The sequence below is a fragment of the Phoca vitulina genome, unplaced genomic scaffold, assembly GCF_004348235.1.
Source record: "Phoca vitulina isolate PV1807 unplaced genomic scaffold, GSC_HSeal_1.0 scaffold11, whole genome shotgun sequence".
NCBI classification, from domain to species: domain Eukaryota; kingdom Metazoa; phylum Chordata; class Mammalia; order Carnivora; family Phocidae; genus Phoca; species Phoca vitulina.
The window spans coordinates 10988251-11007549 of NW_022589714.1; the positions used below are offsets into that span (position 1 = coordinate 10988251).

At 36.9% G+C, this 19299-nt stretch overlaps 2 protein-coding genes across 2 annotated transcripts in view; both read left to right on the plus strand.

Moving 5' to 3' along the window:
* The first annotated feature begins 224 nt into the window (after positions 1-224).
* On the plus strand, positions 225-18405 carry LOC116635751 (glyceraldehyde-3-phosphate dehydrogenase, testis-specific-like). Its single transcript, XM_032410089.1, has 2 exons — positions 225-472; positions 18323-18405. Exons 1-2 carry the CDS (start codon positions 225-227, stop codon positions 18369-18371), a joined length of 297 nt encoding a protein of 98 aa, XP_032265980.1. The 3' UTR covers positions 18372-18405.
* LCA5 (lebercilin LCA5) overlaps positions 18211-19299 on the plus strand; it is a 54571-nt gene continuing 53482 nt past the window's right edge. Inside the window, exon 1 of the mRNA XM_032409401.1 lies at positions 18211-18661. Coding sequence (XP_032265292.1) covers positions 18463-18661 — 199 coding nt within the window. The 5' untranslated portion in view covers positions 18211-18462. The remainder of the gene's footprint in view (positions 18662-19299) is intronic.

Here is a 19299-nt window from a genome sequence, read left to right on the forward strand (position 1 = left end):
TGCCTAAAAGGCCCCGGCGCGCCGGGCTGAGCCTGGGCGCAAACCACTTCCCTACTCTGGGTCGCCGCTGCTGAAGCGGTCAACCAATGGCTGCCTTCTCCCGTACTCATTGTCCCGCCTTCCAGTTCCACTGAACTCAATAGGAATGGTCGTCTCGTGCCGGAGGCCAATGGGAGATTGGGGGGGGGGGTGCATCATTGGTTGCAGTCGTGCCGCATTGCAGTATGGTCCTCCGTCTCCGTTACCCTGGTGCCGAAGTCGCCGCGTCGCCACCGCCGCCGCCGCCGCCGCCGCCGCCGCCGCCGCCGCCGCCAGGGAGCTGCGGTCCCCGCCCCTACCCTGGCCGTGTGTTCAAACTTCCCGCACCGCGGCAACCTCGGCGCCCGGCCCTTAATCTTCGCAGCAACCAGGCACCCACTCTTCGGCGGCTAGACGCCGAGGCTCGGCGGGGAGTTTGGTCCGCGAAGAGAAGGCAAGGAGGCGGGACGCCGCGTGGGATCTGAGGAGGGGCCGGGGCGGGTTGGGGGTGGGCTTTGGCGTGGGCGTGGAGACTGGGGGGTTGGGGGTGAGAAGTGAGGCTGGGACTGGAGTGTGGGGGCTGGCTCTTCGTGGATGGAGGCATGCGAGTGGAGTTGTTAAAGCGGGGAGGATGAGAGGATTAGGGATAGGAAGGGTTTGAGGACGCGAAGAGAACAAAATCCTAGGAAAATAAGTGAAGAGCACGGCAGCTGGGAAAGGACCGGGAGGAGGGGAGGTTGAGCTACAGGTGGGGGATTGGGAAGTTTGGAAGAGACGGAGTTGTAGAAGGTTTGGTTATTTCTTGGAATCAGGAAGAGGAGGAAGGGAGCTCATTGCAGGAGGATCTAGAGAAGAGGTTAGGAATTATTAAGAAACCCTAGAGGCCTGTGGAGGCTGAAGATGGGAAAGGAGAGAGAGAGCCAAGAAGGGGAAGAAGGCTGTGAAGCTTTCGATATCTCTGGGATAATAAAAAAATTGGAGGTTGAAGACAGTGTGGTTAGAGTGGAAAGGCCCATTTGCCCCGGCTGTGAAATTTTTACATGTCCTCCAAGGATGGGATGAGAGGAAAGATGTTTGGCAAAAAATGCGCCCTCTTGGCATAGATGAGTGGGAGTGCTCTGGTTGGTGTTATACGTTGGCAGGACCAAAGGATATAGTGTTTCACAGTGGTGAAGATCATGGGCCAGGTTCACCTGAGTTTAGACCCCTCTCATTCACTTTGTGACCTTAGACAAATTAACAGTTATTACTAATTGTAACAAATTATTGGCTAGTAACAAATTACTAGGGGCATATATATTTTTTCCATTTGGGGATGGGAATAGTAGATATTGTTGTGAGGATTAATTTATTGAGATGTTCGTACCTGTACTTAGGCAAAAGAAAAAAATTGGGTGCTTCTGTTAAAGTGGATTTGTTCTTGGGATTTGGTTTGTGTGAGCAATTCGATGGGCTGCAATTACTGGAGATTTTCTTAATGTTTTGCTTCTTGGATCCTCCTCTGAAAGTCTGAAGAATGTTTTGGCCCTTCTCCCTAGGAAAGTACACTTGGACACAAACATGTTTATGCTGGTCCTTTACCTTCAGTTTAAGAACTTGGATTAAATATATCTTTGGGATCAAAAGTCATCATTTAAATGGTTTTTATGTATTTGGCAGGAGGGGTCTACATCAGGTTTGGAAAAAGGGTACAGTTCTGGAGATTATTATGTTATTTTAATCCATATTTTTTCAAGTTATAGTTCCACATTTGAATTTTATATTACTATTCTATTTCACTTTGGGCTTTTGTTGCATGTTGACTTGTATGTTTATCCAGACACACAAAAAGAAATAACAGTTTGTTTTGATTTTCTGAATTGACAGAGTATCATTTTAAATATCAAAAAGTAGTTGGTGACTTTGGAAAAGAGATTTTTCTTTTTTTTGTCAGCGTCACATCTTTTCTGTTAAGCAATCACAGAATAGCATAAGACACAGAAGAAGTTCATTCGAAGATGCTACTCTTGGGGCACCTGGGTGGCTCAGTTGGTTAAGCTTCTGATTGATTTCGGCTCAGGTCATGATCTCTGGGTGGGGAGATCAAGCCCTGCATCGGCTCTGGGCTGGGCATGGAACCTGCTTGATTCTCTCTCTCTCCCTCTGCCCAGCCCCCCCTTCAAAAAAAAGAAGATTCTGCTGTCTCACCTGGTTCTTCTCCTGCCTGTTATTATTGATCTTCTTTGCTTCTTTGTGGAATCCTGCTCCTCCTCTGCTCAACATATAATTATTGCGTTTCCTCGTAATTTAGTCTTTTGCCTTCTCTTCACTCTGTGTTCTTTTCTTGGCTGAGTTCATCCTTAGGCTTCTGGTTGTCTTGGCTTCCACCATCTATGTTTTATTAATGCACAATCAATTTCTATCTCTGTCCTGGAACTCTTGAATTAACTCTAAATTTGTGTAGCTAATTTTTGATATTTCCACGTAGATTTCCCACAGGCATCCTAACTAAACTGAGTGTGTCTGAAATGAAACCATCATCTTTCCCCACCAAATCTGCCCTATTGAATGGTACCACATTTACCCAATTTTGTAAACCCAAAACTTTGGAATTCATTCTCTGAATTTGGAAGAACTTGGAATTCTTCTCTGTTCTCACAGTCCACATATAATCTGTCATCAAGTCCAGTTTGTTTTACTTGATAAACATTTCTTAATTCTGTACTCTCTATCTCTGCTTACCCTCTGTTACCGTCACTTGCCACCTGATTTCAAGAGCACCTGGTCTTCTGCCTTCAGCCTTATTGGCCCTCCAATACTTGGGCTGGGGATGGATCTTTGTTAAGTGTCAGATCTGATCATTTTAATCCTACTGAAAATCCTTTTTTTCTAACCAACTTCTTTGTATGATATAAAGATCCTTCTTGTAATAGTCTCTTCCACTTGATCCAGTCTCATTTATTACTTTATCACTGACCCCCCCACCAATGCAGCATTGTCTAAAAGAAATATAATGTGAACCATATACATAATTTAACACATTTTTTTTCAGTAGTCACAGGAAAATAAACAGGTGAAATTAATTTTAATAGTATATCTTATTTAATCCAGTACATCCAAAATAATATTTTAACATGATGAATATTTAAAAATATCATTAAGGAGATAGTTTATGTTCTTTTTTTATGTACTAAGTTTTCAAAATCCCATGTGTATTTTACACTTACCGCATATCTCAATTCTGACTAGCTACATTTCAGGTGCTCAGTAGCTACCATGTTTGATAGCACAATTGTATACTATTTACAGTTTGATGATATGCCTCACTTATCTCTTACCTTTTACTTTTGCATATGCTGCTTCCCCCTACTGAAATAGAGTCTTCTGTTATGAACTGCATTCTTTTACTAACCTCATCTATCTTTCTTAAAGTTGTATAAATCAGATAATCACTGTGCTATTCCATATATAGTAAGCTTTCTTACTTAGACCTACTTTTGAATCATTTGAAACTGGATATAAAGGAGGCATTCTGGTACTGAAGGGGTTTATGGTCATCTTTTTTCTGACCTGTTACATGTGACCTATACTATTTGGGATTTTTTTAGAAAGCAGTTTATTTTTGGATGAAAAATGACGTGTTAGATTTGCTAGTTTTCTAGCATTGCCACAGTAGCACTCCTGGCCATTTTTAGAAAATAAACAATTCTTAGGAATTGAAATTGGGCAAGACTTGTAGTTTTTCTTTTTTGCTTTTATCTAGTTACCCTTGTACAGATAGGGGAGACAGATGAACAACTGTTAGTTGATTTATTCTGCATCACAAAGAATTAGCTTAAATTTACTGAAATGTACTTGGAATATAAATCTTCAGTGTTCTGTTAATCTAGGTAACTTTTTTCTTTTAAGAGAAAAATAATATTCATTTATTCATTTAGTGATATTGTGACTAGTTTATATTAGTCAAACAAAGTAGTGTTGTAAGTACAGGTGAATTTTATTTTGTCTGAAGCCCTATTAGGTCATCTCAGTTATTTAAAATTAACTGAGTCAGAATATTCCAACTTTACTATGGTAATGGCTCTGAGCAGACCTTTTTGATTTGCTAACTTTTCTCCCTTAGGAATTTTAGAGGTTCAAGTAAGTCTTACTTAGTTATTTAAAAGAGGGGAAATTTAACATTTCCTTTAAAACAGAAAGACAAATTTTAAAGAATGAAATTGTTAACGTTCTATTTGGAATAGCTTTATAGAATAATCATTCCATAAAATATTAGTGAATGGTGTTGTTACCATTGTGAACTAGGTGGACGAGGTTTCTGTTCTTATGTGTCTTCTATTTAGTAGGAAGAGAAAGATAAATGTAAGATTATTTCTAATAGTAACAAGGTCTATGAAGAAAATAAAACAGTAATTAAGATAGAGTGACTGGGCTCACTTTAATAGAAATGTCAGGAGAGCCATCTTTGAGAAGGTGACATTTGTGCTGAGGACAGGACAAAGAGAAGGAGCCACCTTTGTAAAGTTCTGAGAAGGGCATTTTAGGTAAAGGGTGCTTCAAGTACAAAGTCTGTGAGTTGGCAACAAGCTTGGCATGTTGGAGGCACCAAAGAAGGCCACTTTGGCTGAAAAAGTATATGAGTGGCATGAGATAAGAAAGGAGAAGTAGGCAGAAGGGCTAGATCTTGTACGAGTTTGCAGGTCTGGTTGAGGAATCTGATGGTTGTAAGAAGCCATTGAAGAGTATTAAGCAGGAGAACGATGCTATCTGATTTCTGTGTCAGGTAGCTTCGTCTGTGGAAGCAAGGATGAAAGCAGGGTATCAGGAGGCTATTGCAGAAGTTCAAGTGAAAAAAGATGGTGGCTTGGACTAGGGCAGTAGCAGTGGGAATGATAAAAAATAATTAATGTGGAATGTATTTTGGGAGATAAAACCATCTGGTTTCACAGGTGGTTTGGATGTGGAATGTGAGGTTAAGAAGGAATCCAGGATGATCCTTAGATTTGCGACATGAGTAATTTAGTAGATGGAAGTGCCATTTAATGAAATTAGAAAAATAGGAAAGAGTGGGGGTAGAAAGAGGACAAATTATGATTTTGGTTTTGGACATGTAAGTTTGAAAAGATTTTTAGATACCCAGGTGGAGTTCTCACATATGAATGTGGCTATGTGAATCTGGAAGTCAGAGTAAATGAAATCTAGATGAGATCACCTAAGGAGAGAGTGTAGATGAAGAAAAGAGAGCCAATATGGGGTGCCTTGGTTAGTCCAACATTTAGAGATAAGGAAGAGGAGGCAGATTCAACAAAGTGGAGATAACATTCTAGATTCTAGATTACTCTTCAAAAGAGATTTATTGGAAAATTAGAACAACTGGGTTATAGATGTATTAGGACATGGAGTCAAGCAACAGCTTTATTAGAGCCTCTTTGTTGGTAGGAATGATCCTGTACAGAGTACAGTAGCAGAGGCACAGTCCTGAGATGGAGGGAAGATATGGGAAAGGAGACAGGTGAAAGGTTTAGCTCCGAAAAGGAGCAAAAATGCTTCTTCAGTTTTAGTGGCAGGAAAGCAACAGTAGTATGGGATAGATGCAAATGGAGATGACTTCAAAGATGAGGTAGTTCTCATCTGATTGTTGACATTGAAATGCCTAATGGGTTACTCAACTAAGAGAAAACTTGTATAGGCATACCTTGTTTAATTGCACTTGGATTTATTGTGCTTTGCAGAAACTGCTTTTTTTTTTTTTTTTTAACAATCTGAAGATTGGTGGCAACTCTGCATTGAGCAAGTCTGTTGGCACCATTTTTTCCAATAGCATTTGTTCACTTTCTGTCTGTGTCACATTTTCTAAATTCTCATAATATTTTAGACTTTTTCATTACAGTATTTGCTATGGTGATCTCTGATTAGTTATCTTTGGTGTTACTATAGTAATTGTTTTGGGGTGCCATGAACTTTACCCATATAAGACAGTGGACTTAATTGATAAATGTGTGCATTCTGACTGCTCCACCAACCAGCCGTTCCCCCATCTCTCTCCCTGTCCTTGGGCCTTTCTATTCCCTGAGATACAACAAGATTGAAATTAGGCCAATTAATAACCCTATGATGGCCTGTAAGTGTTCAAGTGAAAGTCAGACATCTCTCACTTTAAATCAAAAGATAAACATGATTTAAGCTTAATGAAGAAGGCATGTTGAAAGCCAAGATAGGCCAAAAGGTAGGCCTGTCCACAAACAGCCAAGTTGAAAAGGCAGAGTTCTTTAAGGAAATTAAAAGTGCTACTGAAGTGAACACATACAGTAAGATAAGAAAGTGAAACAGCCATATTGCTGATATGGAGAAAATTTTGGTGGTCTGGGTAGAAGATCAAACCAGCCACACCAGTCTCGTAAGCCAAAGCCTATTCCAGAGTAAAGCCCAAACTTTTTCAGTTCTATGAAGGCTGAGAGAGGTGAGGAAGTTGAAAAGAAAACTTGGAAGCTGCAAGAAGTTGGTTCATGAGGTTTAAGGACAGAGACCATCTCTGTAACATCAAAGTACAGAGTGAAGCAATAAGTGCTGATATAGAAGCTACAGCAAGTTATCCAGAAGATCTAACTCAGAAAGTAAAGATGGTTGCTTCTCTAAACAACAGATATTCAATGTAGACACGACAGCCTTCTATTGGAAGAAGATGCCATCTAGGACTTTGATCGCTACAAAGGAGAAGTCAGTGCTTGTCGTCAAAGCTTCAAAGGACAGGCTGACTCTCTTGTGAGGGGCTAATGCAGCTGGTGACTTTAAGTTGAACCAGTGTTCATTTACCATTCCAAAAATTCTAGAGCCCTTAAGCATTATGCTAAATCTACTCTGCCTGTGCTCTATAAACGCAACAACAAAGCCTGGATGACCGCACATCTGTTTACAACATTGTTTACTGAATATTTTAAGCCCACTGTTGAGGCCTACTGCTCAGGAAAAAAAAAATTCCTTTCAAAGTATTACTGCTCATTGACAACACACCAGGTCACCCAAAAGCTGATGGAGATATACAGTGAGATTCATGTTGTTGTCCTGCCTGCTAACACAGCATCCATCTGCAGCTCATAGATCAAGGAGTAATTTTGACTTTCAAGTTTTCTTATTTAACAAATACATTTTGTAAGACTGTAGCTGCCATAGGTAATGATCCCTCTGATGGATCTGGGCAAAGTAAATTGAAAGCCTTCTGGAAAAGATTCACCGTTCTAGAGGCCATTAAGAACGTTTGTGATTTGTGGGAAGAGGTCAATATATTAATTTTTTTTTAAACAATTCAGGAATGTTCAGTGAATTCTGGCATCATTAAGGGTTACTTTATTTTTTTTAAAGAATTTATTTATTTATTTCGACAGAGACAGTGAAAGAGGGAACCCAAGCAGGGGGAGTGGGAGAGGGAGAAGCAGGCTTCCCGCGGAGCAGGGAGCCCGACGGAGGGCTTGATCCCAGGACCCTGGGATCATGACCTGAGCCGAAGGCAGATGCTTAACGACTCTGCTACCCAGGTGCCCCCAATATATTAATATTAACGGCAGTTTGGAAAGAGTTGATTCCAACCTTCATGGGATGACTTTGAGGGGTTCAAGACTTCAGTGGGGGAAGTAACCACAAATGTGGTGGAATTAGCAAGAGAAGTAGAAGTAGAGCCTGAAGATGTGACTGCATTACTGCAATCTCGTGATCAAACTTGAACAGAAGAGGAGTTGTTTCTTATGGATGTGCAAAGAAAGTGGTTTCTTGAGATGGAATCTCCTCCTGGTAAAGATGCGGTGAAGACTGTTGAAGTGACAAGAAAGGATTTGGAATATTACAGAAACTTAGTTGACAAGGCAGTGGCAGGGTTTTAGAGGATTGACCCCAATTCTGAAAGAAGTTCTGTGAGTAAAATGGTTTCACACAGCTTTGCATGCTACAGAAAAATCGTTCATGAAAGGAAGAGTCAATCAATGAGACAGACTTTGTTGTATTATTTTAAGAAATAGCCACAGCCACCCAGCTTTCAGCAACCATCACCCTGATTAGTCAGCAGCCATCAACATTGTGGCAAGGCTCCACCAGCAAAAAGATTATGACTCACTGAAATCTCAGATGATGATTAACATTTCTTAGCAATGAAGCATTTTTAAATTAAGATATGAACATTTTTTAAAGACAATCCTCTTGCATAGTTAGTAGACTATAGTATAAACATTCATATGCATTGGGAAACCAAAAAATTCATTTTATTATTTTTATTTCAGTCTTTGCTTTATTGCAATATTAACTTTATTGTGGTGGTTGGGAACTAAACCTGCAAAATATCTCTGAGGTGTGCCTATGGTCCATTTCAAGGCTTATTCACTTAACTCTGTCACCTTAGGTAAATTGTAATCTTGGGTAAGTTAGTTTGTTTTTCTGGGTGTTAGTTTCCTTATTCTTTTCAAAGAAAAAAGTGATTCCCCAGGGTTCCTTCCAGTACAAATTTGGCATGTAACCTTATTAAGCTATACTACTTATTTTTATTTGTTTATACTTTTTTTTTACTGAAGTCCAGTTGACACATGTTACATTAGTTTTAAGCATACAGCCTAGGGATTTAACAATTCTATAGGTTATGCTGTGCTTACTATGAGTGAGGTGTCTGTCACCGCCAGTGCAACAGTTTACATTCCTGCCACTAGTGTGTGAAGGTTCTTTTCTCCACATCCTCTCCAGCATTTGTAGTTTATTCTTTTTTTGATACTAGCCATTCTGAGTGGTGTGAAGTGATGCCTTATTGTGGTTTTGATTTGCATTTCCCTAATGATTAGTGATGTTGAGCATCTTTTCTTTTGTCTGCTGGCTATCTATATGTCTTCTTTGGAAAAATGTCTATTCAGGTTCTCTGCCTACTTTTTAATTGGATTGTTTGTGTTTTGGTGTGGAGTTGGATAAGTTCTTTATATATTTTGGATATTAACCCCTTAACAGATGTACTAGGTGGCCTTTTTGTTTATGGTTTCCTTTGCTGCGCAAAAGTTTTAATTTTGGTAGAGTCCCAATAGTTTAGTTTGCTTTTTTGTTTCCCTAGCCTGAGGAGAAATATCTAAAAAATGTTCCTAAGGTCTATATCAAAGAGATTACTGCCTTTGTTTTCTTCTAGGAGTTTTATGGTTTCAGGTCTCACATTTAGGTCTTTAATTATTGTGAGTTTATTTTTGTGTGTAGTTTAAGAAAGTGGTCTAGTTTCATTCATTTGCATGTAGCTGTTAGTTTTCCCAGCATCATTTATTGAAAAGGATGTCTTTCCTGTTGTATATTCTTACCTTCTTTGTCATAGATTAATTGACCACACAGTGTGGGTTTATTTCTGGGCTCTCTATACTGTTTCACTGATTTATGTGTCTATTTTTATACCAGTACCATCTGGGATTGTGATACCCCCATCTTTTTTCTTCTTTCTCAAAATTGCTTTGGCTGTTAAGGATCTTTTGTACTTCCATACAAGTTTTAGGATTACTTATTCTAGTTCTGTAAAAAATATTGTTGGTATTTTGATAGGGATTGCATTGAATCTGTAGATTGCTCTGAGTAGTTTGGACATTTTAACAATATTCTTCTAACCCATGAGCATGGTGTGTCTTTCCATTTGTTTGTGTCATTTTCAATTTCTTTCCTCAGAGTTTAATAATTTTGAGAGTACAGTTCTTTCACCTTCTTGGTTAAGTTATTCCTAAGCATTTTATTATTTGCGGAACAATTGTAAATGGAATTTTTTTTAAAAAGTTCTTTTTCTGGGGCGCCTGGGTGGCTCAGTTGGTTAAGCGACTGCCTTCGGCTCAGGTCATGATCCTGGAGTCCCTGGATCGAGTCCCGCGTCGGGCTCCCTGCTCAGCAGGGAGTCTGCTTCTCCCTCTGACCCTCCCCCACTTTCATGTGCTTGCTCTCTCTCATTCTCTCTCTCTCAAATAAATAAATAAAAAATCTTTAAAAAAAAAAAGTTCTTTTTCTGCTACTTTGTTATAAGTGTATAGAAATGGAACAGATTTCTGTGTATTAACTTTGTATCCTACAACTTATTTATTCTGGTAGTGTTTTGGTGGAATCTTTAGGGTTTTCTATATGTAATATCATATTATCTACAAAGAGTGACAGTTTTACTTTTTCCTTCAACAATTTGGATGTGTTTTCTTTAATTTTTTGTCTGATTGATGTGGCTAGGACTTCCAGTGTTATTTTGAGTAAAAGTGGTGAGAGTGGACATCCTTGTCATGGTCCTGATCTTGGAGGAAAACCTTTCAATTTTTCATTGAGTATGATGTTAGCTGTGGGTTTGACATATATTGCCTTTATCATGTTTCAGTATGTTTTGTGTAAGCCCACTTTATTGAGAGTTTTGCTCAATAGATGGATTGAATGGATTTTGAATTTTCTCACGTGTTTTTTCTGCATGTAATGAGATGATCAATATGATTTTTATCCCTCATTTTGTTATGTGGTGTGTCATGCTGATGGTTCACAGATATTGAACTGTCCTTATTGTATTCCTGCAGTAAATCCCACTTAATGATACTGAATGATTCTTTTAATGTATTATTGAATGTGGTTTGCTAATATTTTGTTGACATTTTACATCTATGTTCATCAGGTGTATTGGCTTGTAGTTTTCTTTTTTTGGTAGTATCTTTGTCTGGTTTTAGTATCAAGATAATGCTGATCTTGTAGAATGTATTTGGAAGCTTTCCTTCCTCTTCTATTTTTGGAATAGTTTGAAGAGAATAGGTATCCTTTATTTTTGTTTTAAGTTTTTATTTAAATTCCAGATAGTTAACATACAGTGTAATATTAGTTTCAGGTGTACAGTATAGTGATTCAGCACTTCCATACAACACCTAGTGCTTAATCACAACAGGTGCACTCCTTAGTCCCCATCACCTATTTAACCCATCCCCCCACCCACCTCTCCTCTGGTAACCATCAGTTTGTTCTCTATAGTTAAGAGTCTATTTCCTGGTTTGCCTCTCTTTTTTTCCCCCAAGCTCGTTTGTTTTGTTTCTTAAATTCCACATTTGAATGTAATCATATGGTATTTGTCTTTCTCTGACTGATTTCGCTTACAATAATACTCTCTTGTTCCAGTCACATCATGACAAATGGCAAGACTTCTTTCTCTTTTATGGCTGGGTAATATTCCATTCTGTATATATACTGCAACTTTTTCCATTCATCAGTCAGTGGATATTTGGGCTGTTTCCATAGTTTGGCTATTCTAGATAATGCAACCATAAATATCAGGGTGCATGTATTCCTTTGAGTTAGTTTTTTTGTATTCTTCAGGTAAATACCTGGTAGTGCAATTGCTGGATCATAAGGTCGCTTTTTTTGTTTCATGTTTTTTGTTTTGGGGGGGCTGGGGAGGAGCACAGGGAGAGGGAGAGAGAGAATTTTAAGCAGTCTACGTGCTTTCAGTGTGGAGCCCAACATAGAGCTCAACCTCACGACCCTGAGATCATGACCTGTGCCGAAACCAAGAGTCAGATGCTTAACTGACTGAGCCATCCAGGTGCCCCGGTAGTTCTATTTTTAACTTTCTGAGGAACCTCCATACTGTTTTCCACAGTGGCTGTACCAGTTTGCATTCCCACCAGCAGTGCAAGAGGGTTCCCCTTTCTTCACAACCTCACCAACACCTGTTGTTTCTTGTGTTTTTCATTTTAGCCATTCTGGCAGGTGTGAGGTGATATTTCATTGTAGTTTTGATTTATATTTCCCTGATGATCAGTGATATTGAGCATCTTTTCGTGTGTTTATTGGCCATCTCTGTCTTCTTTGGAAAAATGTCGAGAATAGGTATTCTTTAAATGTTTGGTAGAGTTCACCTGTGAATTCATCTGATTCTAGATTTTTATTTGTTGGGAGTTTTTTGATTGCCAATTCAATTTTTTACTAGTAATCAGCTGTTTAGATTTGCTATTTCTTCATGATTCAGTTTTAGAAGGATTGTATTTTTTTTTTAGGAAATTACTCATTTCTTCTAAGTTATCTAATTTGTTGGCATATAATTTTTCATAATACTCTTATAATTCTTTGTATTTCATTTGTTACGTTTTAATTTCTGATTTTGTGGTGTTCTCTCTTTTTTTCTTGGTGAGTCTGGCTCAAGGTTTATCAGTTTTGTTTATCTTTTCAAAGAACCAGTTCTTGGCTCCATTTTTTTTTTCTTTTCTTTTCCTTCTTTTAGTCTTTATTTCACTTATTTTCACTCTGATCTTTATTATTTCTTTCCTTCTTGTTTTTTTGAAATTTTGCTTGTTTCTCATGTCCCAAGGATTTTAGACTGCTGTGTTTTCATTTTCATTTGTCTCCAGGTATTGTTTTATTTCCTCTTTGATTTCTTTGTTGACTCATTGGCTGTTTAGTATTTATTTATGCTTTTCTTTTTAAGATTTATTTATTCTAGAGAGAGAGAGAGCCCGAGAGAGCATGAGTAGGGGGGCGGGCAGTGGGGAAAGAATCTTCAAGCAGACTCCCCACTGAGTGGGGAACCCAGATGGGGGGCTTGATCTCGTGACCCATGAGATAATGACCTGAGTCAAAATCAAGAGTTGGATGCATAACTGACTGAGCCACCCAGGCGCCCCAGTACTTTATAAGAAAAATTAATATCTGTTGTTTTAGTAGTTGTCTTATTTCATCTTTATTTCTTCCTGTTTCTTTTAATTTCATATTTCATGTCTTTTGTTTCTAATTTGTTACTTTTTGTTTCCTTATGTGAACTGTACTATTAGCCAGGCTACAGTGTTTCCACAAGGTCTAAGTACTAATTTTTTAAAAGTGAATTTTCAGGTGTCGAAGTGTCTGTTCTTTGGGAAGGCTTAGATCATTGAGTGCTATATTTTCATGAAGAATTGTAACATACTATGGGATGTTACAAGTTTATGTAGGTTAGAAATACCCACCTTAGTTCAGAATAGATCCTAAATCGGACACTGGACAAAGATAAGATGTTGTCTAGTATTTTGGGGGTTACTCTTGTATTTTTTTGTTACTATTAAGAAAGGTTTTTCATATAATTAACAGGTAATGTTTTTAGGGACTATATAAACGATATGTACATAATATATTATTACTTTTTCTTAATTGTCTCTCTTTGATGGAAGAGCCAGACCCTGCCCTAAAAGAACTCTCAGTGTATTCTTGCTCACATTGCTTTCCTCATTGTCTATAATGGCATCTGTACCATCGGTAATTTTTGTTGACTGAATTGGTGCATTAATTGAATAGTAGTTTCTTGGACTTTGGAAAAGTGATTGCTTATATCAAGTTGTCTTAAAAGGGTGAGAATAACTGTTTGAAATAATTGGCTTTAAAATATATTTGTTATTAAAGATGTAGATTTGTGTTTTTCTTCTCTCTTCTTGAAGACCACATTAAAAGTATATTAAAGAAAAACAACAATGAACCTATGACTTTGAAGGGATATTAGGGTACTCTCAGTGGATAAGACATCACCGCACATTTCTGAAAAAGGAAAAGAGTAACAATAGATGAAACACATTGAAACAGAGAAAACTGTGTCTGAAAATATTCAAGAGGGAACTATAGCAAAGACAGATTCAGGTGTATCCAAAAGAATCTTAGAGGATCTTAGAACTTGAAAAGTCAGAGAGAAAGGATAATTGAAAACGGGAAGGAAGAACAGTTGAAAAACTGTGTAATACTTATGCCTCCTTTCCTACCCAATCCCATACACAGTGACTCAGTGTAATATTCCCTGCCCTTCACCACTCCCTTTCTTTCCCATCAAAAAATGCGGAAGTAATTTCTTGAGGAAATCAAAATAAAGACAACCCTAAAAGAGAAGTAGAGTTGCCATGGTGGATATTTGTGTCTGGAGATTATCCCTCCTAATTCTAGCTTTTAGGGAGTCCCCTGGAAAATGGCTGATTCTCTGCTATTCATCCTAAAAGCAGAGTGTGCCTGTCAGGAAGCCCTATTCATAAGTACCTGTTTTCCATTTATTCTTTTTTTTTCTCTTTTTTATATATCAATGGACAACTGAAAATTACTTCAAAGAAATAAAACCATATATAAAGGAAAAGCCAGTGGTAAAAAGAAAAACTGTCACCATGTGATACAGAGTTCCTTGATCAGAAGAGACTTTAAAGCAAATAAAATGTCTATTTAGTGTTCTCAGAGAAATGAAAATATATTGCCTCAGTAAAGCAGGAACAGGATAATTATTTAAAAAAACCAGAACAAGAAAGAATTCTTGAAACTTAAGGTGTTTGCACAAAGTAAACAAAAACACAACAACCCTGGATAGTTAAAAGATAAGTTGAGTGAAAATAGAAAAATAGAGCAGTCTGTTATTTAGCCAGTAGAAGTCTTAGAAAGAATACACAGGAAAGTCACTTATCAGAAAAGTAACATAAAAACATTTCTAGTGCTTAAAGATACTTGTTTCAATATTAAAAGGAAGAGGGAAATAAAGGGGCAGCACAATTAATGAAAAAAGACTCACACCTATACATGTTGTGGGATTGCAGTATTAGAGGAGGGAAAATCCTGAAAACTCCTAGGGAGGAAAAGAAAAAGATAACCTATAAGGGAATGGAATCAGATGAGCATAACTAGAGTGTAAACTCCATCATGGCAGGGATTTTTGTGGTTGTTATTTTCATTATGGTTACATGGTGAGAGCTCAAAAGAAATACATGTTGGATAAAAGAGAGTATAACATCTTTCAAGAACCTCTGAGAGTTTGGAAGACAGCGGAACAGTGTCTTGAAAGTTCTGAGAAAAATAACTTAGAATGCAGAACTTACGAAAACTACCAAATTGGAGGGCAAAATAAAGACATTCTTAGGCATACAAGGACTCAGAGCATTTATCTCAACCTATTTACCCTTTCTGTAGAATTATTTGAGGATATGGACAAGTAAAATGATGATCAAAACTAATAAAGATGATGACATGAGCTATTAGAAATGGTGGATTAACTCAGAAGTACTATAAAAATGATTCCAGAATGACAGTGGTACCACAGGTCTACAGAATAATTGGTTTAAATTAGAATCAGAAATAATTGGTCTCTAAGAAAAATGTTTTTAAGAGGAGAAATGGAATGGATTTCAGGCTATAGATAGAATGACTATCAAGCTAGGTAAATATTAGTGATATAGGAAGATTGTTTTTTCTTTTCAGTAAGAAGAAAGGACAATTAGGAATTCCAAGAAAAAAAACCTTCCATAACTAACAAGTTGTTGCATGTTGCAACCATTTAAAATGAGTCACAGTTAAATCCTCATCTTTCATAGTCTTAAGTTGCTAATTCAAGAAATAGCATAGGCATGAAAGTATAAGCCACTAAAATAGCTATCCCAGGGAGAAGGACTTGAATAATGGGGCAGTGGATGTTTCCTTTTTTTTTTTTTTTCTTTTTTTAGAAACTATATGCATATATTTGAGGCAGGGGTGGGGAAGAATGAGTGCTGGTGCATAGGAGATGAATGGCAGGTAATGTTCTGTGGGGTCTGTCTTTTGCAGTGAAAAGTTAGGTGGCACCTCTGATTAAGATGGGACAGGCCATAGGGAGCTACTTCTGCTATATGCATATAAACAAATAACCCTAATTTATACCATATGATCGGCTTTTAATTATATTGTAATTAAAACTGAGTCTTTGACAAGGAATATCAATCAATTTACTAAGCATCTTGTATGTTTGAATTGTAAATGTAATTGTTGATTTTTACTGAGTGCTGAGTGTGTCATAGTTATTGAATTATCCTATTTAACTATCACATTAATTCTATTCTAGTCTAGAATAGACTAGAATAGAATAGACTCTAGAATTAACTGTCACATTAATTCTGTTCTATTCTATTACTATTAGTATTTCCTTTAAAAATGAGATCATTGAGATTCAATGAGCCAAACACCATTATGTATAGTTTTTAAAACTTAATTAAAATTCAACAAAATTATAAATTAGTCTTCAGTAACATTTGCCATATTTCAGGTGCTCAGTAGCCACATGTGGTCAGCTACCATACCAGACAGCACAGATTATAAAACATTTCCATTCTTGCTGAAAGTTGTATTGGACAGCCTTGCCTTGCAGAACCCCCCCCTTTTTTTTTTCAGTAAGTGTTTAGTTCATCCTTTTACTTTTTAAAAATATGAAGCATTATGTATACAAACTTGTAATCTTTTTTTGATAATGGTAATATACTGTACATGCTTTGTCCATATTTCTTTTCTTAGTATATTGTGGAGATCACTCCAGACTGCAGAAAAAACACAGAGGTAGTGCTCATTCCTTTAGTAGCTTCATAATACTGTATTTCATTATGTGGTTGTATGTCGCCAGTTCCTTACTGATGGTCCTTCTGATTGTTTTAGTCCTGTCTACCACTGTAATACTGCTGTAGTGAACAGTAGTAGTGCTGCCTTGTACATAGGTCTTTTTCCATATAGTACTAGAACCACTATACTTGAAATACTAATTTCATCAATGGGATTTTTGTTTTTTTTCTGAATATTAAAAACAATTATTCCAATGCAAAAGGTAATCCAATTTTATTTTATTGGAAAATAAAAATATATAGAGAAAAAAATCATCTAACATTCATGTTGCCCAGATACTATTTTGGTGTATATGTATCTCGTACTTTACAATTTTTTTTCAATTTCTGAGGGAAGAATACTCAGTATTTTCATTATTTTTTTTCAATCGATATGTATAGTTGAGATCATACTGTATTCACTAGTTTGAATTTTGTCTTTACCATAGTACTATAAACATTTCCTCTGGTAACACAAACTTTTTGTAAGTGTTTCTAACAACAGCATGATATGCTGTATTGATTTTTACAATATTCTTTTTTTTTTTTTTTTTTAAAGATTTTATTTATTTATTTGAGAGAGAGAATGAGATAGAGAGATCATGAGGGTCAGAGGGAGAAGCAGACTCCCTGCTGAGCAGGGAGCCCGATGTGGGACTCGATCCCGGGACTCCAGGATCATGACCTGAGCCGAAGGCAGTCGCTTAACTAACTGAGCCACCCAGGCGCCCCTACAATATTCTTAATTATTCTGCAGTTATTTGACATTTACGTTGCTTCTGTTTTTAAAAAAAAATTGTACTGTAGGGGAACCTGGGTGGCACAGTTGGTTGCATGCTCTCTCTCTTTCTCAAATAAATAAATCTTTTTTTTTTTTTAAAGATTTTATTTATTTACTTGACAGAGAGAGACACAGCGAGAGAGGGAACACAAGCAGGGGGAGTGGGAAAGGGAGAAGCAGGCTTCCCGCGGAGCAGGGAGCCCGATGCGGGACTCGATCCCAGGACCCTGTGATCATGACCTGAGCTGAAGGCAGACGCTTAACGACTGAGCCACCCAGGTGCCCCCATCAAATAAATAAATCTTTCAAAAAATTGTACTGCATAAACATTTGTACATAACTTTTCCTCTATTTTTAGGATTATTTTCTTGTTATTTAGGAACGGAATTATCGGATCAAAGGTTAAAAGTGCAATTAAGGTTTTAATACATCTTTCCAACTTTTTTTACAAAAATCCTGTGGATCTTTTCTTGATAGGCGTTCTAGCAGCATTGAGTGTTGTTTTGAAAAATCTTTGATAATTGGTACGTTTAAAAATGTTATCTGAAGTTGAATATTTTTATGTGCCTATCATTTGTATTGCCCGCTGTGGGTCTTAACATGTATTTGCTCATTTAATGTTTTACCTCATATTTTTCTTATGGGGTGGTATGGGTTATTTATACATGTTAAGGATGGTAACCATTTTTCTGTCATGTTGGAAATGTTTTTCTTCACACGTGTTTTAATTTGATTAATTTTTTACATACTTTAGTTTTATACTTTTATGTAGTTAGGTTTTTTTTGTTGTTGTTCCTATAGGCAGACTTGCCTTAACCACCACCTGCCTCCCCAGAAAAGAAAAAAATGGTGATTTGGTCATTATACATCTGTCAAAAATCAGCATTTGTCTTTATTATAAATCTTAAGATTCAAGGGAGTCAAATTCAGTTAATTTTTATTCAAAAACAATTATATGTCAGGCATTTTACATGTTCTCTGTCCAGCCTACAACATTCTGTCTATTCTCCAAATAGTATAAATAACAATGTGTGAAAATATAGGTGAATTTTAAAAATTATAAACAGTATATTATTTGCTTTTAGCATCTTTCATTGTAATTAACCATAAAACCTATTTCACGAAATATAATGAGTTTCCTTTCCCCTTCCTTAATTATAGGGGCAAAAAGTGTATCTTCTGGTTGCTAATGTGTTAATCTCTACTGCAGATACCTAGAGAAACAAAGTGCAGACATGAATATTATCACCAGGATCTGAAGACTCTAAACATTGCTCTTCAGGCTTGTCATGGAGTTTTTTGGAAAAAGGAATCTGTGAAATTATGTGAATAGAGACTATTTTTCAAACCATGGGGGAACAAGAAAGAAGTCCAGATAATGATCAAGAAAGTAAGACAGGCAAACACCATTACTCTTACTGTTCATCTGATTTTGGAACTACCCCACAGTCTTCTGGCCGGTCATCGCTGGTCAATTCTTCTTCACCTACAAGTATTAAGGGAAAAAATCCTAAAAGACAAATTTCAGATGGCCAAGTGCATCATCAAGGTAAGCATTCTTTAAGAGTCCAGTGGACCTAGAAGACTCATTTTGAGTTTTTAGGAAAGTTGTATGAATGAAACTTCTATTATTATGTATGTATTGATATATGCATGGAATTGGGCTCATCTACATTTTGAATAAGATGTATTTTTGTATATATAGTTGTTATATGTATATATATATATATAGTTGTATATATAGTGTTATATATAGTTGTTGCCTATGGTGCTGTGTATTATCCTTTGTTAGAATCAAAATCATACTATATACAGAAGAAGGAACCATTAATAAGCCTTCTCATTTTGTTCTCTTCTTCCTAAATAAATGTTTGTCTTGGTGTTGCTGAGGTACTGTGAAGGCAAAAAAAAAAAAAAAAATCACAAAATGTTTATACCTTTTTTAATCTTCACCTCTAAGAAGCAGCAAATGACATTGCTATAAAGTAGTTAAGGGGCATTTTTATATAGAGAGTAAAATTACTTCCTCTAGGTTACACAGTGCTTACTGCAAAAGTTCGAATTACATCTAGAAATGGAATTTGGGACTTGGGACTACCACTCTGTTTTCTGTAAAACTGTGTTATAATGGAAAGAAGATTAATCATTAGAAATAATTTGTCTTATTAAAATGTTCCTAGTTTGGAA